This window comes from Podarcis pityusensis (assembly GCF_964106645.2).
Source record: "Podarcis pityusensis genome assembly, chromosome: 1".
In the NCBI taxonomy this organism is placed as follows: Eukaryota; Metazoa; Chordata; class Lepidosauria; order Squamata; family Lacertidae; genus Podarcis; species Podarcis pityusensis.
In genome coordinates, this window is record NC_138028.1 from 27581552 (window position 1) to 27604235 (window position 22684).

General features: G+C 44.1%; 2 protein-coding genes across 7 annotated transcripts in view; one reads left to right on the plus strand and one right to left on the minus strand.

The window, feature by feature from the left end:
• The window catches only part of TSHR (thyroid stimulating hormone receptor), a 67311-nt gene extending 63775 nt beyond the window's left edge, over positions 1-3536 (minus strand). The window contains exon 1 of the mRNA XM_080974353.1: positions 3384-3536. The gene's annotated coding sequence lies outside the window, so the exon portion shown is untranslated. The remainder of the gene's footprint in view (positions 1-3383) is intronic.
• Positions 3537-7394: 3858 nt separating this feature from the next.
• The window catches only part of CEP128 (centrosomal protein 128), a 205401-nt gene continuing 190111 nt past the window's right edge, over positions 7395-22684 (plus strand). For 2 of the 6 annotated variants that reach the window (XM_080974122.1, XM_080974123.1), the window contains exons 1-7: positions 7395-7601; positions 12452-12598; positions 13664-13750; positions 15361-15484; positions 15989-16107; positions 16325-16416; positions 17968-18043. In XM_080974122.1, the coding sequence (XP_080830248.1) occupies positions 12458-12598; positions 13664-13750; positions 15361-15484; positions 15989-16107; positions 16325-16416; positions 17968-18043 (639 nt within the window). In that variant the 5' untranslated portion in view covers positions 7395-7601; positions 12452-12457. Of the gene's footprint in view, positions 7602-10104; positions 10243-12451; positions 12599-13663; positions 13751-15360; positions 15485-15988; positions 16108-16324; positions 16417-17967; positions 18044-22684 lie in introns of those variants that run through there. The other 4 variants (XM_080974124.1, XM_080974119.1, XM_080974121.1 and 1 more) reach the window with 4 other exon arrangements.

The following is a 22684-nucleotide window of genomic DNA, read 5'->3' on the forward strand; positions in this document are numbered from 1 at the left end:
GTTTGTCTGCAACAAGAAGTGGTACAGCCAGGGCTGGACTTTTGTGGCTGAAGTCCAGCGTCCCACACATAGCCTGTCCCCCTGAAATTAGCACTCAGACAGCAGCAGATGGGGGCGGGGGCTGTGGCATAGCAAACAGGTCCAGTGTCAATACCAGTACAGAGATGGGTGCACTCTGGGGCCCAGCAGGAATGACATTACCCCAACACCCCAATATAGATGTTCATTTCATTATTTTTACTTTCAAAACAGATTATCCTTTTCTACAACAAAATCTGGCTTGCTCCCTAGTCAACGTATGTACCATCAAGGCTGCAGAAGCAAGCATCGTTTATTCCTGTGGGTGCGATGGTACTATAATGTAAAATGCAGAATTGCACGTGCTCAGAGTATTATTATTTTTCAGGACTGGTAAACCTTTTTGGTTTTGGTTCTAACACACAACAGGTAAAGGTAAAGGAACCCCTGACCATTAGGTCCAGTTGTGACCGACTCTGGGGTTGCGGCGCTCATCTTGCTTTATTGGCCGAGGTGTACAGCTTCTGGTGTACAGCTTCTGGGTCATGTGGCCAGCATGACTAAGCCGCTTCTGGCGAAGCAGAGCAGCGCACGGAAACGCCATTTACCTTCCTGCTGGAGCGGTACCTATTTATTTACTTGCACTTTGATGTGCTTTTGAACTGCTAGGTTGGCAGGAGCCGGGACCGAGCAACGGAGCTCACCCCGTTGCGGGGATTTGAACCGCCGACCTTCTGATCAGCAAGTCCTAGGCTCTGTGGTTTAACCCACAGCGCCACCCGCGTCCCTAACACACAACAGAAACAGCTGTAAACTGGAGATAAATTTTAGCTATGTGTGCTTCACGTATGGTCATCTAAAGGGAAGAGGCATAATTTCTTTTTAAGGCCAATGTCTAAACTTACCTAGCTGAACCATAGGCATGGGCGTAGCCAGGGGGGAGGGGGGGGCAGCTGCTCCCCCTAGATCAAGTAGAACAATAGAAATACTTAGCTAACTGACCAGTCATGATGACGCACATGACCATTGGTAAAGGGAAGTTAACTGACCCAGAAAAATCGGCAGACAAAATGCTCTTGTACAGAATTTGCTTCTTTAAACTTTATTACACTGGATATTCTCTCCTCACTTTTCCACCCACAGGCAGATCCCTCTCCCTTCCCCGAACCTGATCTTTATAACATAATAGAAACACCGCCACCCGACCCCACCCCCATCCATCTTCCCTCTCTCCACCCCCCTTTCTTTTTTCCTTTCTTCTTCTTCTCCCCCTAATGCCTCAACAAATGAAACGGATTTGTAAAAATGTTACATGGAAAAAAAATATACGAGGCATTACACTTCTGTAAAACAAGAAAATAAAATTTAAAAAAAAGAAAAAAAAAGAACAATCTCAAGTCTGCCCCATACATCACTCACTTCATACCCTCTCACTGTAAGTGCCATCTTTCAATATTCTCTCACTTCTCTGCACAACTCTCTTTTCATAGAAGGGATTCGCTTTGTACAAAATAAACAAGAGGCATTTGAGAATTCTAGTATTGTGTTGTCTCAGAAAAAAGAAGTGTTAGTTCTATCATAGATTATATTATTGTGCTAGCTATATAAAGTATTCCCCGCTGAGGGCATTATATATGATCAAGCAGATAAGAACTAGCTACAAGAGCAAATGACCCATGAATTAAATTACTTGCTTTGGATGCAGAAAGGAGATTGTTCAAATTAAGTAAAATGTAAAAATTTACTATCAGATAGTTCTGAGAATCTAGGGCTAGATTAATTTTAAATTCACCCAAGTTGGCTAAATAGCTTATTATTTGCAAGAAAATCTGTGAAATTTTCAACATTTAAAAAGATGACGAGGGATCTGATTATTCTTCCATTCTTGAGATATGGAAGAATACAAAATGAGATGTTGGACAGAGATCTAAGCTGGTTTGAATGTTCTCAAGTGAGGATATGGTTAGCAAACAATAGATTAAGAGGTGGAAGATTAGTTGTTAATGTAACAAGACACAAACTTTCCAAAATATATAGACTGATAAAACTAAAATATGGACCAAAACAAGTATATGCACATGATTTAGAGACTTAGATATTCCAGTACTTTTGAAATAATGCATATTTCTAGAAAGAAGGTCACTAATCTTGTTTATACAAATATGAGAGAAATTTATTTTAGACATTGGTGATACAATGGTGTATGCTTCTCAAGAAACTAAGTAAATGAGTAACAAGTATATTCCAAGCTGTTGAAAAAGTAAATCTCAAGTGGGTAGGCATATTTATTTGTGGTGGATCTATCAGAGGCAAATAATGTTGGCAATATATTTGGAAAAGAGTGGAACAATGTCATTTGAGATTATTCTTCATCAACAAATATTAAGAATAGAAGTCGTCAACATGTGGAAATTACTGACTTCACTTATTGCTTATATGGCTATTGTAGCTTGGATATAATACACTAAGAGTTAGAAATAGGAAAAAACACCTCAAATGATGAATAACTTCCCAAACCTTGGAACCATATGGTGATGTAAAAGTTAATGCCGATGTCATGAAAGGGAGAAAAAGGCTGAACATGCTTAGTCACATGTTGTATTTTTTCCCCCAGTATCGCAGTAGGGAACTGAAAACAGATTTTTATAAACAAACGTTCTTGGCGTGTTATAAAACATATAGTGCAACCCTATGCATGTTTCCTCAGAAGTAAGTGCCTCTATGTTCAATGGGATTTACTCCCATCCATGTGTGCATAGGATAGTAGACAGTGAGTTATTTATGCAGATTTAGTTTAAGTGAATCATAATTTTAAATAACAAGTAAGTTTGACAGGAGTCCCATAACACAGGGCGCAGCGGCAGTTATTCTCCCAAAGACTGACTTCCCCAGACAGTAAACCCTCCATCCTCTGCCTCCTCAAAAGTTGACATCACTACAGAAAACTCCCAACGGTGTGTTTTGTTTGTATGTTTTGGCAAGGCGTCTCAGGGCACCTTTAACATCGGCATGACCAACAGAAATTCAACAGGTGGAGCTTTTCCTGCCATGGAGATGTAGTCATCTTTTCTGCGGAATCCTCGCTTGCTAAATTCATCTTTTGCACTCAGGAAGTAACCCCCCTCCGTTTGAATCGTCTCCTAGCAGATTCACCTCCCATAGATATGAAGGAACCCCTCCCTTAAATCTTCACCTGTTGAATTCATCTTGCGTAAATTATCTCCCCGTTGTATCTTCACACGTGTGTGTGTGTGTGTTACGTATGTGTAAATTTCCCTGTTGGGAGAACCGTCACTTGTCTGAATTCCCCTCCGGCAGTTTTTTTTTTTTTGGGGGGGGGAATCTCCGCTGTTGAATCTCTCTACCTGTTGAATGTCCCATCTTGGCCACGCTGCTGCGAAAGGCGTCCAGGAGCCTTGCCGTGGACGTGCCATGCAATCCCCGGCGCTGCCTCCTGCGGATCTAACGGCAGGCTGCTCCCCTAAGAAGCAACCCGCGGGTGTTCCCACGAGCGCCCCGGGAACCCCCTTCCTTCCCGGGCGCCTAAGTAGCCCCAACAGAGGGATCGCGCTCCGCCTCACCGGGACTCCAAACCTCGCGCGGACCACGGGCTCCGGCGTCCTCTCCTCCCGTCTGGGCACCGGGCGGCAAGATGCTCAGGAGATCCTTCCCAAGCCCCATCCCATCCCGGCCCCGCCAGCCACTCAAGTGCGGGACCTTTGCAAGAAGTCCGAGACTCCGCGCCGAATCAGAGCATCCCACGCTCCGGAGTTCCGACGGCTTCAGGGCCTGCCCTCCGTTGCCATCTCGTGGCGGCTGCCGGGACTACGCGAAGCAGAAAGCCCCTCTGAAAAGAAAAGCAGTGGGGAGCTCTCCTTCAGCCGCGTATAAGCTAAACAAGCTATACAGTATAGCTTAAGGTCCCACTCTCTTGCCCCCCCCCCAAAAAAGAAAAAATATGGGTGTACATTTCCAAAATGTAAGATAAAAAAACAAATAAAATAAAACCTACATACAGCAACAGTGGCAAACGGCTTTAGATACCTATTGGGTCCATAAATTACCATATAGCATTTATTCAACACAAAAAACAGCGACACTTTGTTGTTTACAAAGGACAGCTGGACATATAAAGGGCTCCATTACCTTCCGGAGCTTAGGGCGTCATCAAACCTAAATCAGGCCCTGCCTCCAACTGTCCCTATTTTCCAGGGACAGTCCTAGATGTACAGAAGTCGTCCCAGTTTCTGATTGGATTCTGGAATGTCCCGCTTTTCCTTAGGGCGTCTGCAATTTTCACCAGAGAAATCTTGGAAGGTATTCTTATCCTTATTTATTGAATTTCTATACTGCCCTATACCTGGGGGTCTCAGGGCGGTTCACAGAATAAAATCAAGGTATGGATCAATGTAAAAAAAAATGGATCATCTTAAAAAGCAGAGACATCACCTTGCCAACAAAGCTCCATATAGTTAAAGCTATGGTTTTCCCAGTAGTGATGTATGGAAGTGAGAGCTGGACCATAAAGAAGGCTGATCGCCGAAGAATTGATGCTTTTGAATTATGGTGCTGGAGGAGACTCTTGAGAGTCCCATGGTCTGCAAGAAGATCAAACCTATCCATTCTGAAGGAAATCAGCCCTGAGTGCTCACTGGAAGGACAGATCCTGAAGCTGAGACTCCAATACTTTGGCCACCTCATGAGAAGAAAAGACTCCTGGAAAAGACCCTGATGTTGGGAAAGATTGAGGGCACAAGGAGAAGGGCGAGATGGTTGGACAGTGTTCTCGAAGCTACCAACATGAGTTTGACCAAACTGCGGGAGGCAGTGGAAGACAAGAGTGCTTGGCGTGCTCTGGTCCATGGGGACACGACTAAACGACTAAACAACAACAATGGATCAACATATGGAGTTATGTGACCCCCTAGCCAAAGAGATAAGCAACTCCACAACCTTTAGAAGACATCTGAAGGGATGTATAGGGAAGTGTTTTAATGTTTAATGTTTTATTTTGTTTTTATATGTGTTGGAAGCCACCCAGAGTGGCTGGGGAAACCCAGTCAGATGGGCAGGGTATAAATAATAAAACTGTTGTTGTTGTTGTTGAATAGGATGTCACTAATTTCATTGGAGAAATGTTGGAGGGTATGGCAGCGCCACTAACCCGCCTAGAAGGGTTGTTGTTTTTTAATGATTGATCAGAGAGTACCGGTAGTTTATATCTGGCCTTTCCACATGCCAGAGTACTCGTGGTGGCCACAAATATTCAAATAACAATAAATAGGACTGACCTATCCATTAGGCAAGCTGAAGCCACTGCCTCAGGTGGTGGAAGTCCCTAAGACAGCACTCCTGAGGGCCTTCCCGCCACTGCTGCTAGCATTGATGCCGATTGGTAGGGGCGGCAAAGCAGGCCATGGGGGCGGCAAGGCACAATTGCAATTTCCTGCAGGCAGTTCCACTCAAGGGAAGGCTTCCACAGTTTTGGCCATGCATCTTGCTCTTCCCATTCAACCTCTTCAACTTTCAATGAACCTATATGAAGGATAAAGTAATTATCAAGGGAGCAGATGGTTAAGACCTTTAAGTGTCTTTCAGCCCTAACAATACAGTGCATCCTCCTTCCAGCTCATCTTTGCTCTTTTTAGAAACAAAATCCATCAGAGAGAAGTGAGGCCTGGCAACAAGTCTTGCAATGTGGAGATTTCTTGTCCAGTGCCTCTTCTGGGACACTCCCATTATGTTTCCCCTATCACCTGGTTTTCTGCCTCCCTGTGCAGGAAGTTAAGCCTGCTGATGTCTCTCTGTTGTGAACCAGTTGGGCATAGAGCATGGGTATGGGGGCCGGATCCGGCCCAATCGCCTTCTATATCCGGCCCGTGGACAGTCTGAGAATCAGCGTGTTTTTACATGAGTAGCATGTGTCCTTTTATTTAAAATGCACCTCTGGGTTATTTGTGGGTCATAGGAATTCGTTCACCACCCCCAATATAGTCCAGCCCCCCACAAGGTCTGAGGGACAGTGGACTGGCCCCCAGCTGAAAAAGTTTGCTGACCCCTGGCATAGAGGTTAGAGTGTGAGAACTAGGACCCAGGAGACCAGAGTTCAAATCCCCACTTGGTCATGAAGCTCACTGGGCAACTTTGGGCCAGTCATTGCCTCTCAGCCTGACCTCCTTCACAGGATCGTTGTGAGGATTAAATGAGGAGGTGGAGAACTGTGTATGCTACGTCGAGTTCCTTGGAGGAAAGGTGGGATACAATAAATAAAATACATGAAAGGTGCATCTGGATGTAGAGAAAATTCTTTGGCAGAGGCATTCATGCGATTGATGTCTGAAAATAATTGGGCCTTTTTGGCGCTATAGTGCATATACAGTACGCTAAAATGGCTTCTAAGTGGTTTACACAACTATAAAATCAGTCCATAATTAAAATATACTACAACATTAGAATGTCCTTAACTGTAATCCGCAATAAAACATTTTTAAAGCATAACCATTAAAACACAGTTAAAACAGTAACACCACAAGTCATTCAGGGGAATGCTTGCCTAAGCAGATGTGTCTTCAGGAGCAGGCGGAATGCCAACTTCCACTACACAGCAATGTATGTGTGTTGTTATAATGTTGCTGCACTACAGTATTTATATTGTTGTGAGTTTGGGGGAAAGAGATTAGGCTGTATGATTGCCGAGTCCCTTCTAATTCCTGGATGCAGCAAGAGTTAGAATCTAATGGCGGATCCCATTGTTGAATTAGCCAGGCAAGAGCTATAATGCATGTGTGGTTAGTACAAGAATATAGTTGCTTTGTGCCAGAGGGCAAATGGGTGGCCCCCCTCCCCTGGCTGGTAGTGAGAAAGTCAAAAGACCAGGGCAAGTGTGTGGTGGGGCTAGAAGCAGGCAGAGAAGCCTAAGAGTGAGAGCCATTCTAGATTTTTGCTTGAACCCAAAGCTGTGGCAATGGGAGAAGAAAGCCCTTCTGGGGTATTGGTGCTGTGAGCTCCTCCATCATAGGCTCAGGTCGTGTATATGTAATAAACCATATATCCTAAAGACTCTGCTGTCTCTGCTGTCCCTCATTCCACGAAATCAACACCCCTGGAATCTTGCACTGCTCCAGCGCTTGGGTTGGTAAGTAACAATAAAATGCTTGCTCGGAATTTGAGCGCCTGCTCCTTTAAGAAGTGGGCGCGGCTTGCCTTCGTACCGCCGGCGCGCGGCGACGCTGGTTTCCCTGGTCGCGGGCGTGCAGCGCTTGCGGGCCGCTCCCAGGAGAAGCTCCGGCGCGGGGCATCATGGGAAGCGTAGTCCATTCTTCCCTCCACGGCCGAGGCGGCCGGCGGCACTGCGAACTACGACCCCCATGATGCCGAGCGCCGCGGGGGCCCTGGCGCCCTGAGAGGCCGCTCTTCGCCCGGTGGCAGGGCGGCTAGTTCAAGTTGCCATAGCGGCGGGGTGGGTGGAGGAGCCGGCCGGGTGCCGGGCGGTTGGAGCTGGAGGCGTCCGAGAGCCATGCCTCGGCCCTGAGACGGGACGCAGGGCGGGAGGGCTGATCCCAGGACCGAAGAACGGGAGCCCGGTGAGAGAGATCGGTCTGGGCGGGTGTGGGGTGCTGGGAACCCGGGGGTGGGATCTCCTTGGGCCGACGGGGAGTGTGATCAAGTTCCAGGGGGTGGCTGAAAAGTTCCAGGGGGCCCTCTCCTGTTAACGGCTATTGTGGCACTTTCGAAAAGTGCATGAAAAATAAGCATTGCCTGCCATTTGAGGTGGCTCAAAAGACAACTGAAGGTGACAGCTGCGGTTAAGTTTCTAGTCCTCTGTGTCTTCCAAGCGCGGCAAGATCCTATTCTGGGCAAAAAGAAAAAAAAGATCCCCTTTCTTAGGGCAGCTGTCTACCAGCTGCATCTGGTGCCCAGGCTGAGACCCTACCTGCCCACAGACTGTCTCGCCAGAGTGGTGCATGCTCTGGTTATCTCCCGCTTGGACTACTGCAATGTGCTCTACGTGGGGCTACCTTTGAAGGTGACCCGGAAACTACAACTAATCCAGAATGCGGCAGCTAGACTGGTGACTGGGAGTGGCCACCGAGACCATATAACACCGGTTCTGAAAGACCTACATTGGCTCCCAGTGCGTTTCCGAGCACAATTCAAAGTGTTGGTGCTGACCTTTAAAGCCCTAAATGGCCTCGGTCCTGTATACCTGAAGAAGCGTCTCCACCCCCATCGTTCAGCCTGGACACTGAAGTCCAGCTCTGAGGGGCTGCTGGGGGTTCCCTCACTTCAAGAAGTGAGATAATAGGGAACCAGGCAGAGGGCCTTCTCGGTGGTGGCACCCGCCCTGAGGAATGCCCTCCCATCAGATGTCCAGGAAATAAACAAGTATCTGACTTTTAGAAGACATCTGAAGGCAACCCTGTTTAGGGAAGGTTTTAGTGTTTGATGTTTTGTCACATTTTTAATATTATGTTGGGAGCCACCCAGAGTATCTGGGGAATCCCAGCCAGATGGGTGGGGTATAAATAATAAATCATTGTTATTATTATATTATTAGTCATTGCAGCACAGCAGTGTGGTGCTGTTTTAACATTTTTTGCTTCTTTTGGCATGAAGTCTGTTTTCTCCCTCACTCCAGGCCTTATAGCCTTGACCCATAGGCCTGATGGAATGTGGGAACAGGCCGATCCTAACTAAGTACTTTTGGGGGGCGGCGCTGACCAGTCATCTAGTTCAGTATTTTCTGCTCTGTGGTGGCTCTCTGGGATTTCATTTTCTCCCAGACCTGTTCAGAGATGTCAGGAATTGAACCTGGGACCTTCTGCGTGCAAAGCGGATGCCCTACGACCACTTTCACCTACTAGTAAGCCCAGTTAAGGTCTGTTTCCAGGGAGGGCTGCAATTCTGTGTGCTCATAGTTAGGAATATGCCCAACTGAAGGCAGTGGGACTTGCAGCTTGGTGCTGTGCATCTGAGGTTTAGCAACTTGAGATGACAATGGCCAATTATTTTTCTCTGGCTTGTGTTTCAAGGAGGCATAGGGATTGGGAAATAGGAATTTCAAACCTGAAGAGCAATTTAAGCGGTTTGTACAATGCACTTTCATTCAAATACACACACACACACACACACACACATATTCAGCTGGTGTGAAATGTACTTTTGCAATATGATGTTGGGGTGATGCTGGGGGGGGGGGGATTGTGTAGTAGCTCTCTGTGGTGGTTGCTGTGCTTCCCTGTCACCTGTCTGTAGCACATCCTCTCCCCATATGGAAGTCTGTAATGTTTGTGAGGAACAGGTCTCTGCCCTTACAAGAAAGTTAAAAACATGAAGTGTGTAGCTAATTGCCCTTGAATTGGGGCAAGCTTTACAGCTATGGTAAGAAGGGAAAACCCTATATTTCACATGAAGTAGAATAAAATAAGGCTTGATCAACGAAATGGCAGATTTCTGATACTGGACAATCTTCCCTGTCTGTATGAAAGGCTAAGAATAGTATTCAAGTTGTTTCATCACATCCCTTTTCAGCGGTTCCTCTGTGGCTACATAGAAAGTTTCTATGTTGGGCTTAACATTTTGAGCTGCTTGTAATTTAATCACAACGTAGTGCAATATGGACTACAAACGGGTTGCCATGCTGTGGTGTTGTCAAAAACTCTGATCTCTTTTTCCTTTCTCCCTATTTTTTCAATGGTTCTGTTCTGTTCAACTACATTGACTTAATTCAGAGTGGGTTAAGCAAAAGCTAAAATGTCACAATTGTCACCAAGATCTCTTTTTGACTCAGCTTCCTTTTCCTGTTAATTTCAGGGTAGAGAAGTTGTGGCTTGTTCAACTGTTTCATCACTGTTCCTCAGGCAACAGGCTAAAAAATATGTGCCGTGTTTCTGATATAAGCCCTGCTTTCTTTATTCTGATATGTATATAGCTCAGTATAGCTTGATCAGGGCAGATACTGTGTCTGCAGAATTGTGGAGCTCCTTGGAAGCTTTACCAGAGGTCCCTCAGTGAGAAGTTCAGTAATGGTATTCCCAAAACTATAGCTTTCCTGCTTCAGTACTGATCTTCCCCTGAATTTACAAGTGTGAGGATGGTTGGGTGTGTTTTAGATGTTCACATGACACCTTAAGATTGAAACAGCTAACCAAGGAAGCAACAGCATGTGAGCAGAGCATGCCCACAGTTCTAAGGTCTTCAGCTGATCTAAGAGCCTGATCTAAGGTGGGTCACAACAGCAGCACTACCACTATACAAATATATGTTTAACATTAAGAAAAAGGTTTCCAAGTGCATGGTTGTACTAAAGATGGGTTCTGGAATTGAAAGGGTTCGGTGTGCAGAGGTTCTGTGATCGATTTTCATAGCTACGTCAATGTGAAAAGTGTTTCTTAATGAGATAAGTTAGAAAACGGCTGATCAGAGCAACCAGTGTTCTTTTGCCTGGGAGTTACTTGTTCCTGTTTTTATGATGCTGTTTTAGTTTTTTATTATACTGGTTTTTTTAATGTTAGTTTTGTATACCACTCAGGGATTTGAAAAAATATTAAGCAACCTAGAAATTCTTTTAAATAATTACTGCATATGTGTGCGTGTTTGGGGAATGAGGCAAGCACTGTTTGAAAAAAGTCTTTCCCCCAAATTGTTCAAAACACTGTTTTTCTTAAAACAAGAGGAGCAGTAAAAGAAAACTTTAAAGTGGTTGGGTTTTTACCACCACAAGTGTGTGTTTTAAGTACAACTAATGTAGAAGACTCCTAACTTCTTGCGTACAATTTCTATCGCTGTGTTGTTTTATCACTTTTTAGCAGATCTCTGAAAGATGTTGCCTTAGGTCATTCATCTTTCAAATATCTGCTAACTAAAATTAACTTGTGAGCTTTTGAGGACTTTTGGAAATAGTCTATGCTAAGAATTCTAAGGATCCATGGATTTATTAGGATGCAAGAGTTGCTTTTTGCAAAAATTAAGCCATAAAAATGGTTTCTACTTAGTAACTTACTGAGGTATGTATAAGATTCATATAAATACATAGTAGAAATTTGACTTAATTTTGGGATGAATGTATCCCATTCAGCCAACTACTTTGTCCTTCTCTTTTCAGTGCTGCCCTTGGCAGTGACTATTAAACGAGCCTTTCTTTTCGCTCTGTAAGAAAGTGGATTCTCTTTAGAACTGAGCTTTTGCTGTTGGGATTGCTGTACTAAAAATAGCAGTTTATAGAAGCTTGAATATATGGCACAGCTGCAAGGTTGGTTGCACCAGTGAGAAAATACTCGGGACTGGCTGTGCGTCTGGCTGCACCATAATAATGTCACAGTACATGATCTTAAGGATGTGGCACAGACTGGTTACATGTCAGGGCAATGGTTTTAAGTTCATCATTCATGCCAGGACAGTTGTTTAAGTTCTGAATTTGGCAAAGCTAAAATCAAAGAAGAAGAAGCAGAAAACTGTCCCGGAGGAAAGTCTGGAAGCTGTAAGTGAGAGCTTTCCTCCTTTGCCATAAAAAATACACAATTGATAGAGATGAATCCTATATGCTACCAGAGTTTTTCAGGAACAGAGCAAAGCAATCTGATCGAGTTCATATCATGACAGATCAGGAGCAGAAAATAGGATAGTACCAGAGTTCCCAACACAAATGTGTAGGGATTGATTGTTCTCTTGCTATCACCCATATGGTTACATCATTTTTATAGAGATCTACACACCTGCAGGGTGAGATAAGGAGGTGAAGGTGCTCCTTCAGATGCTCCTACCTTCAGGGCTTTGGAGAATGGTAACTGGGAAGAGATCCTTATTAGTGGTGGCACAATGTCTATGGAATCTTCTTCCCAGAAAGCGTAAGGGAGGTGCCAGGGTGAAACATTTTTATCCAAAAGGGTTTTAGTGAATACTGTATGGGGTAGATGTTGACTGCTTCTTTACTGTTCTGTAAAAAGTATTCCCTTTTTACAGATGCTTATTGGTTGGGTGGAGTTCATTGTCTTATGCTGTCAATTGCTTTGAAAATTGTGAAAGTAGAAAAGTGGCATGTAAACTTAAAACATTGGAACAAAAGTATTGTAGGGGCCTCAGTGTGTGTGTGTATTATGTTTGATAGAAGGTCATACCTTACTCCTTCTCAACTCTTGTCTTCGGTTAAAGTTTATTGTTTACTTTGTTCCATAGAATTTATTGTGAGCCAATGGAAGTCAAGCCATCTCCAATCTGCTTATCCTCATCTAGGCTTTTGTGGTTTTTTTTTTTTTTTTTTTTGTATAATGCCAGAGTATGATATTTTGGGACATTTCATATGCCTGTTATTTGTTCAGTCCTCCATATTCTACAAATGGTTCTACTGTTTTATTTCTTACTTGGTTCTGAAAAGTAGCTAATAAGTAATTGAAATAAATAAATATCATGGGCTGCTGTTGCTTTGTTTTTGAAGATACCAATGGCCGATTCATCCAGCGAATCTGACAACTTCCATCGTAGAATTGGGAGGCGTGGTCCTATAAGGGCAACCAGAGTCCGAAATCACGGTGGTGCTGAAGATGTTACAGAGAAGATCCATACTTTAGCAAGCACATTACAGGTTGCTAACAGCACTACATTTTTCAACGCATGTTTTTATGTTTCTTGTGCAAAGAAAAGAAAGGGCTTCAGGTCCATCCACTGTGTCACATGTCTTGCGGTGCTGTATCTGTGAGAAATATTGCTAGACATTTAAAAAAGTTTGGAGCATGTTTTGGAATAAACCAGAAAACTACTGCAGTTATTTTTGCTAGCTGTTTAAATGCCATGTTGCATTGGCACAAAATCATCTGGGCTACAGCCCAGAAGCATAGTTACCTGCTAATAAGTTCCATTGACATCAGAAAAATATCTGAAAAAAAGTATATATGCATAGAATCAGCGAGTAAGGCTATTGATACTATAGCATATTTCTGCGCCAGTCTTTAGCTGACCTTCTCTGTATATTAATAATTTTGAGATTAAGTGATGCTGTACCTAATATTCTACACATAGTGCCTTGTGAGCACTGTGACTTTCTCCCCCACTTTTTAAAAAATATGGGTGATTGTCAACGAAATCTTGTGCTAGTGCGACAGGCTTCCCCCGCTCCCCCTGCATGTTCCCTGCACCACCCCTAAGTCTGCTGTGGTGGGAACCCTAGAACAGATTTATGGGGCATGTGGAGGGAAGAAGAGGGGGAAGACTGTTATGCTAGGTAGCAAAGAGAAATCCTTGTGCTGATGGAATGTTCACTTTTGTTCAGTTTTGAATACACACACACACACACACACATATACCATATGTATATATGGTATCATAATGCGAACTTGTCCTTAGCCATGATTGTTGGATCAGAAACCTGCTTCAGGAATTGCATGTGCTCTTTCATCTGGAGTGCACATTTCCTTCCTTTCATCCCTCACGGACCCACACAGTTGGGTTATCCACATCCATCCTCAATAAGAGCTGTCTTCATGCTGTCACCTGTGTGCATGTTTGGATATGAAGCCTCTGTTCAGCATTTTCAAACACTGAGGTGCCTGCTTTGGCATTAAGCAGAGTAGGAGAAGGTTTACAGGGGGGTAGTGTTTGTGGTTGAGGTTTTTCTTTTAATGATGTTTTCTTTTCCCATGTTTATCTTAAGGATACCAATCGGAACCTGAAACATGTGGACCAGATGCTGGGCCAGTATCGAGAATACAACAATGAACAGGCAGAAGCAATTGCAAATGTGAGCTGCTGTTGGTAAAATCTAAACTCACCAGCTTATGCCCCTAAACATTTTGCTGGATGTATTTTCCTATTCGCTCCCCAGTATCTTGTGATGGTGGACTGGAACTGTAGCCAACTTTGCTCTGCTTCACTCTTTTAGGTGTGGGTGGTGGAGAAAGGCTGTGGTCTGCCAGGCCGCGTGGCAGACTTGTTCTCTTTTTGCCATCTTCCGTTCCAAGCCGAGAAATGCTATTCTTTACAATGTTTCTGACAGCGCACGACCTTTTCTTTCCACCTGAACCCTGCTATGATGCAACTAGAGCATTTCTTTCATCCCCACCTTGTGTTCAGCAAGGTTCCATCAGACTGCACAGAAAGTGTGGGAAACCTCAGGCCTTGTGAGTTTCTCCAGCTAGTCAGTGAGAGAAGCCAGTGTGGTGTAGTGGTTAAGAGCGGTAGTCTCATAATCTGATGAACCGGGTTCATGTCTCCACTCCTCCACATGCAGCTGCTGGGTGACCTTGGGCTAGTCACACTTCTTTGAAGTCTCTCAGCCCCACTCACCTCACAGAGTGTTTGTTGTGGGGGAGGAAGGGAAAGGAGATTGTTAGCCGCTTTGAGACTCCTTCGGGTAGTGATAAAGTGGGATATCAAATCCAAACTCTTCTTCTTCTTCTAGTCCTTGGAGCTCTCCTCAGGCCGAACTGCTAACTTCCCCTGCTTCAGACCCCCAGGTGTTTTTGCCTGGCTGGAATGTGTCGTTGAACTCTGATAATGCCTCTTGCTTTTCTGCTTGGAGGAGAAAAAGGAGTGCCTGAGTGTGTGTAGAAACTAATCTCCTTTTCCCAGGGAAATTTTGAATATGTTGCTCTGCCTGCTTTTTCCTCTGGACCTGCCTACTGCTGGCATGTGGCCCTCAGAAGATTGCCAAGAAGTGAATGTGGCCCTTGGGCAGAAACAGCTTCCCTATCCCTGCCATACAGGGATCCTTCCTGCCCTAATGTAATTAATTAATTAACAATTCAGTTTTTTACCTGTCCTTCACTGTAAGGTCCCAGGGCAGGTTGCAACAATTTAAAATATATCATTAAAGTATTTTTGCCTTGTTTGTTTGTATTTTGTTTCTTAGAAACTCATCTCAAAAAAATGGCCTTGGTCCACCAAATCACAAACCTACCTTTGTGTCTAGAACATTCTCTCCTAGCTAGATTTTAATAAACATAAGAACTCAACATCTTGTTGCAACCGAGTTAAAAACTAACAGTGCTGCTAATGTGAGCTCATGAAAGCAGATGAAAAGTATATGAATTACATGTCTCATTCAGCATTTGGAGCAAATTCAAATATTCATGGGACATATCCTTCTCTGCACAGGGGACAACTGTCCCAGATAGGACTTGAACATTTCAGAAACACCTCTTCCATGGTGATACTCGTGTTATGCTAAGAATTTCAGCCAATGTGTGTTTGTTGTCATGTGTGGCCACAACTGCATGCTTTTCTTAGAAGTCATATCTATTTCTCCCCCCAACCCCACAGGTGCCAGATAGCTATTCAGCTAGTTATTGTATTTGTTCGCATACAAAGTCTCTTGCTGTCCCCACCTAATGAGTCGTCATTTTAATGCAGCTTAAAGAAACACTGGAGCAGTCCATAGGTCAACTAAGAAGCCAACGGTTATTGAGAAATTCTGGAGTAAGAAGTGCATCTCTTTCAAGCTTATATCCAAGTGACCTGGATGGTGGTGCCCCAGGTATGTTTCATTTAGCTCTGGAGTATCCAAACACTTGATTTTAAAAGATGTTGTTCAATACCTTAATAAGCTAGTAGGCTGAAAGGTCTGATCCTGAAGCTGAGGCTACAATACTTTGGCCACCTCATGAGAAGAGAAGACTCCCTGGAAAAGACCCTGATGTTGGGAAAGATGGAGGGCACAAGGAGAAGGGGACGACAGAGGACGAGATGGTTGGACAGTGTTCTCGAAGCTACAAACATGAGTTTGACCAAACTGCGGGAGGCAGTGGAAGATAGAAGTGCCTGGCATGCTCTGGTCCATGGGGTCACAAAGAGTCGGACATGATTAAACAAGTAAACAACAACAGGCTGAAAGGTGTCATGTATGCATGAGTGTGGGGAGGTGGACTGCTTGAGTTCACTTAAAATATAGTTGTGTGACTCTTCTATCACAATGTAAACTGTGTTTATGCATATTTCTTAAGAAGGTTATGCTAATTTGCCTTTCTTTTATCTTGTGAAGAAGGTCGTCATTTCCAGCCTACCTCTCCCCTCAGAGATTATAGCGACACCCTGGGTACGCGGCGGCGGCGGTCTAGGTCTGCTGTCCGATTTGTTGACCGTGGAGATAATCCAGATCAGGTAGGTAGCCATCCTTAACAGAAGGTAATAAACACCAAGCACATTTGTGCAGTCCCAGTAAACCATAGTTTGGCTTACCATGACGTGCGAACCAGACTGCTGTAAAAGTAGTTTGCACAAATGTCTCGTGTCTGTGTGTGTGTGTGTGTGCAATGATTTTGAGTCAAAGAAACCTATCTGAATGCATGGTTTTAAACTCTGTGCTTTCCTACTGCAGCTGCACTCTTTACACCAGTCACTCAGAGATCTTAGCAGTGAACAAGTTCGTTTGGGAGACGACCTCAACAGAGAGCTTTCAAGAAGAAATCGGTATGGACAGAGTGTGATTTTGCTTGACAAAATAGTGTAGAAAATAGACTTTCCACTCAGAGCACTGGCCCTCGTCCAGACTACAAATTCCTAGTAGATTTTCACTGCTTGGTGAATTCACTGAGTGGTGCTTGTTGGGTAATAACTAGTTGATTTGAGAATCCAGATCTAGGACTCCTTTGCATGAAACATTTTTATCATGTAGGAAAAAGTGTGAACACTTATTATATAGGAATTGCAGTTTAAGAACTCACTTTGCCATGATTACAAGGGGTTGGCAGCTTCTGCATGCAAAGAATGACAGGTACCCTATGCTGACATTGTCCTTGTGGGGAGAGCCTATACAGAGTGGGGTTGTGCCCACCTTATTAACTGAAATTCACTTTTGAATAGGGGCTTCCTTTCTAATTTGGAGGGGGAAAAAGGGGGGGGGGATAACTTCACTCTGTGTTGCCAGCTGTGAGTTTCTCCTTTCTCTTTACACAAAAAGTGGTAATCTAAAAAAACTCAACAGGCAACAAAATAGTACAGAACTCTGTTTGTTTAGGGGGGTGCATATGCTATAGTGACAGGTGTTATGCAGATGTTACCGTATTTTTCGCCCTGTAGGACGCACCGGCCCATAGGACGCACCTAGTTTTTTTGGGGGGGAAATAAAGAATTCCCCCCCCCCCAGCCGCGGGGCTGGGGTGGGGGAAGCCCAAGCTTTTAAAACGCACCTACCATAGTTTTTAGAGGAGAAAAGGATATCTGCCCGAAGCGCGGGGTGTTCTGCTTCAGCGTGCCGTACGCTCTGGGCAGCAGGCTTGCTGATAGCTTCCTGAAGCCTGGAGAGTGAGAGGGGTCGGTGCGCACCGACCCCTCTCGCTCTCCAAGCTTCAGCGAAAGCCTGCATTCGCCCCATAGGACGCACACAGATTTCCCCTTCATTTTTGGAGGGGGAAAAAGTGCGTCCTATAGGGCGAAAAATACGGTAAGTTTTATAGGCAGTGTGGGGAGTGGGATTTGCCAACATGCCTCACGTCTCCATGTTGGATGTCACATACAAACTGGGCTCAGTCCAGATGGCAGGAAACCTCGGAACTGCAGATCAGATTTTGCAGATCAGAATTATGCACACTTGGCTCTATGTTCATTGGCTTCTATTCAAGCAAGATGTCTGACATGAGCACATCAGGCTTGTTGGCTCACCTGTGTGCCCCACCCTGCTCCCCCCTAGCAAATAGACTTTCCCTATTAAGGGTAATGGTGTCTCCATAACATTTATAAATTTAGTTCTGCATTGTTTTGTTGACTTAAAAAAAAAAGCAACTGTCTTTTGTTTGCTGGAAAATAAGTTCATGGCTAGTAGTACTGAATAAAGCCGTGCCCCATTTCTTTGTTTATAACTTAGTTGTGTTGCTCTACTGGAAATTTGCTATGCGAGAGTTTCTTCTAGCCAGAAGGGCTGTGTCCTGAAGTAATGACACTTTAACAGTAATGTTAAAAGAATCATTCGCACAATATATTTAGAAATGGTTTTCGTTTTGTTTTCATGCTTCCTTTTGCAAGAAGAACTGATGCAGAAACAAAAAGGATGTTGGAAGACTTGTCTGACAAACTGAATGAATCCCAAAGACAGGATACGGTGAGTGCCTTGAAAAATTGGCATTTTGTTGTGGGGTGGGATGGAGGTGGCTTCTTGTAGGGCTGCTTTGCAATACTCTGTGCAGTTTGTAAACCGTATTGCAAACGATGGCATGTTAAAACACCCCTAGAGCCAGGCAAAGTCTGAGCTTGTTAACTTGCTTGCCCTCTTCTCTTCTGTATATAATATTAAGACTGTCAAGTTTGGATTGTCTAAACTGGGTCAGTCAAAACAATCTCCTGCACAACTGGTGTTTGGCTCATGGACTGTTGCTTGGCAGGGGGTTGGACTCGATGGCCCTTGTAGTCTCTTCCAACTCTATGATTCTATTATTTTAAGAAAGTGGATAATAGTAGCAGCCCTTCACGTTGGGATAACCCTTTCCATTATTTCAAGTGCTTCTCGTGCATTGCAAACCTTACCTTACGGTGTTGTTGTAAGTCAAGTCAGTATCATTACCCCCCCATATTGCATATTGCAGGGGGGGGGGTGTTGAGCCTGAGAGGGAATGGCTTGCCTAAAGCCAGCTAGTGGGTTTATGGCAAAAAAGAGATTCAAGCCAGGGGCTTCCTGATTCGCAGCTCATCCTCTTATCCATTGCACTACACCAGCTCTCCATTAGACAAGAATGGGAAAACAGCATATAGATGTACTTAAGGACACAAGAGACTTTGCCTTCACTGCTAAATACTAGTACCAGAGATGACGTGTGATAAATGCACCCCTACAATAAAAACCCCACAATAAGAGGCTCTTGCAGTTTACAAGCTGGTGTGGAGGAGGTAGAAAATGCTGGGTGTTCCTTGGTCTTAAGGAAAGAAGGAAGAAATAGAATCGTAGAATTGCAGAGTTGGAAGGGACCCAAGGGTCATCTAGTCCAACCCCCCTGCAATGGTGGGAGCAGGGCTGGGGGTGGGTGGGTTGGAGTCCGGGCAGAGAAATACAGCAAGTAGCAGGCATTGGAAAAGAAGGAGCAATGGCAAATAGCCCACCAAAAGGACCACCCAGCCCTACAGCTATAAACTCATGAGAGGATACAGTGGTACCTCAGGTTACATACGCTTCAGGTTACATACGCTTCAGGTTACAGACTCCGCTAACCCAGAAATAGTGCTTCAGGTTAAGAACTTTGCTTCAGGATGAGAACAGAAATTGTGCAGTGGCGGCGCAGCGGCAGCAGGAGGCCCCATTAGCTAAAGTGGTGCTTCAGGTTAAGAACAGTTTCAGGTTGATTGACTTCCGGGTTAGCGCGATCGGCTAATGGCGGATTCCCTCTGAGCTCCGGAGGGAATTGGCTCGACAGGGACTGGGTCTTGCCGTGCCGGCGACACGGGGACCCTTAAAAACCACGGGCATAGGAGCCCGTGGACATGGTGACTCGGCGGGCATCGTTAGCGCCCTCCCGACTCGTGAAGGAGCCTTTTTAAAGGCTACGGAACGGGTGCCGGGGAGTGGCGTGGTGCTGTGAGTCTTTTGCTTCCCCTGCCGAGCGAAGCCGCATGCCATTTGTCGGAGAGCGCTGACTTCTTCCTATTAAAATTTGGACTTAAAATCAAGAACAACAACCCGTGAGTAATTTGGAAATTGGATTACAAATAATTTGATTCTGAATTTGGCACGAGCGGGGGAGGTGAAAAAAAAGGGAAGTCCGCCCCCCCTTATTGTAAACAGTTTGAAGCAAGGAGCTGTCAACTAAGGTTGCGAGAAGAATTGGGGTGATTGGATAAAAGATATAAATTCCACAGATTTAAAGGACTAAGCTAATGTGCCGGAGGACAAGAGTTTAATTGTTTGGATTAAGTACCACCTTTCTCAAGCCCAGGAGTAACCCGTGAAAAGAGCCTGCAGAGGATCTACAGAAAACTTTTGACAGCTGTCAAATTAGCCGTCAAAGTCGGGAAAATCAAAGCTTAAACTTTAACCGGCTATATTGCTACAAAATATTGAAAGTAAAGAAAGACTGATACAAATAAATCTGACTTTTGGATCGGAAGGGAAAAGAATACTAAGTAACCAGAATCCCTCTAGAGGGGATTCTTGGATATTACAAGAATGGAACTAGGTCGGGAAATACGAGCTGACTTGCAAGAGCTTATCTTTCTCATGGGAAAGCTGCAAGAGATGATCTAGCAAGGCCATGTTTTGTCTACAAGTCCTACAAAACCGAAGTTAACAGAAAATATACCTACTGAGTTGGAAAGGGACTTGATGTTCAAAACACAGGCAGCTGGACAAGAAAAGAAACCAAAGATCAAGACATCAGCTGAACAGGAGGAGCAGAAAGAAGGGGTGGCTGAAAAGTTACAGAAGATAAAAGAGAGCCGGAGACCTGCCAAGAAGAATTTTAATTCGACTAAGATGAAAACTGGACTATTTGGGACATATAGACTTAAGAAACAGAGCTGGAGCTCCACCTTTAAACAAGTAGGCCTTGCCGGAAGAAATATGGTTAGCATTGAGAAGGTACTTCTTCGACCTGGGGTGTTCAATATGAAAGACCTTCGAAGAAGCCGGCTGAAAGGGACTGAGAGAGATTTGAGAGCCTCGGACGTAAGGTCACCAGGCTAAAAAGATGGACTAATTGGACTTTGGTTTGGGATTGAAACCGGGAAGAGAAGGGTGGGGTTTAGAAGTCCAAAGGGGGCCTGATTTTTATTTTGCAGTGTAAAACTATATGTTTTTTATTATTATAAGAATGGGGAATCTGTGGATGGGAATCAGGGACAATCTTAGGGAAGGTATTTTCTTATTTGTTTTTATATCTCTTTTTTCTCTTTTTATGTATGATTAAGGTATATATTCTAAAAATTGTTAAACAAACTAAATTAATGGATAATAATGAATTAAGGTTTAAAATTATTATAAAGAATCATATTAACAAATTATGGTGTAAATTAATGAATTATGATTAGGACACTAAGGATAAAAACTTGCTTGAATAAACAATTGGAGTTGGAATACAATAAGGGGAAGCGTGGGGAAGTCATGAAAAGAAGTTATTGAAAATGAGACTTAAAAGGTGGAATTTTTTTATGTTATGTTTTGTGTTATCTTTTGAGTTTCTGTTTTGTTTTTTTGTAACCTTTTGAAATCTTAATAAAGATTATTTAAAAAAAAAAAAAAAGAACAGTTTCAGGTTAAGTACGGACCTCCGGCACGAATTAAGTACTTAACCTGAGGTACCACCGTATTAGTATAGTTGGGAGGACCGTAGCTCACTAGCAGGGCATCTGCAGAAGGTTCCGGGTTCAGTCCCTGGCACCCACAGGGAATGTCCCCTGTCTGAAACTCCTGAGAGCTTCTGCCAGGCCGTGTAGATAACATTGAGCTAGGTGTACACAATGGTTTGACTCCATGTAAAGCAGCTTCCTATGTTTTGAATGATGGACTCCTCCTCTCCTGTTTATTTTGTTGCTTTCTTTCTTGAGGTGATGCCCTCTTGCTCAGAGGCCCATGTTTTCAGCAATAGCACTGGCGCTATTAGCACGAGAGCGGGAGCTCTTTCTAATGTCCCTGACGGCCTTAAGTCTTTCAGCTTCTCCTGGTCAGCTGCTCAAATTCAACAGAATGGACTTTCCCCCCTGAGGGACAAATGACATGTTTTACTGTAGCTGTATTAAACAATGCCCCGATGGATGCTCCTTGCTTGCAAAGGGCTCACAGGAGGCGAGACAGCGGATGAGCCGGGATTAAATCCTGCCGCCTTGGCTGCGCGATCCTGTTCCCTCCTGAGAGGAGAGCACGCAGCCAATGGAGGCTTAAACCCCAGCCTCCTACCCAAAAATAAGTCTTGGATATATTTATTTGTGGTGACCCACTATACAACTCTCCTGCTGGTTATAAGCAATCTTACGCAGTGCTCAGATGTACCTCAGTAAAGAATGGTTTGACATGGGCAGCAATATGTAACATGCAACATTGCGACAACCAAACTAACAAGGACGGCTGTGGATTTGTCCTTGAAGAAGATAGCGATGACAACTTTTATCCTTAGTTAAAATATTTGGGAAAACATACTTCAGCTTTCCCTATTCTTGAGGATTTGTGGAGGACGTTTTGACAACAACATACCAACTTAATAAAAAGTGTTGTCATGGAATCAAAGCACTCTTTCATTTTCATCCCCTTGGCTTTTTATTGCACATAGAATCCGTTGCATCTGTCAAATTGTTTTACTCAGTTTGTTGCTCACACTTGAGTATTACATGTTTTTGCCTGTTTATCTTTAAATGCTGAAGGTGTTTTTTTTTCCCAGAGGAAATGACTTATTACTGACAACAATCATGTCTAGAAATTTTACCACAGTCATAGGCTGTAAACAAAGACAGTGCCTAATTTAATCCTTCAAGGTGATACCTCTACCCTTTTGTAAAGATCTGGAAGGATATATGTTGACAGATTAAGTGGGGTGAATTAAGAGAGTATTTTATTCAGTGGTACCTCGGTTTACGAACTTAATCCGTTCCTGAAGTCCATTCTTAAACCAAATCTGTTCTTAAACCGAGGTGCGCATTCCCTAATGATGCCTCCCACCGCTGGTGCCCTTCCACTGTCTGGCTTCCGTTCGTAGACCGAAGTAAAGTTTGCAAACCGGAACACTACTTCTGGTTTTGCGGAGTTCATAAACCGAATAGTTCGTAA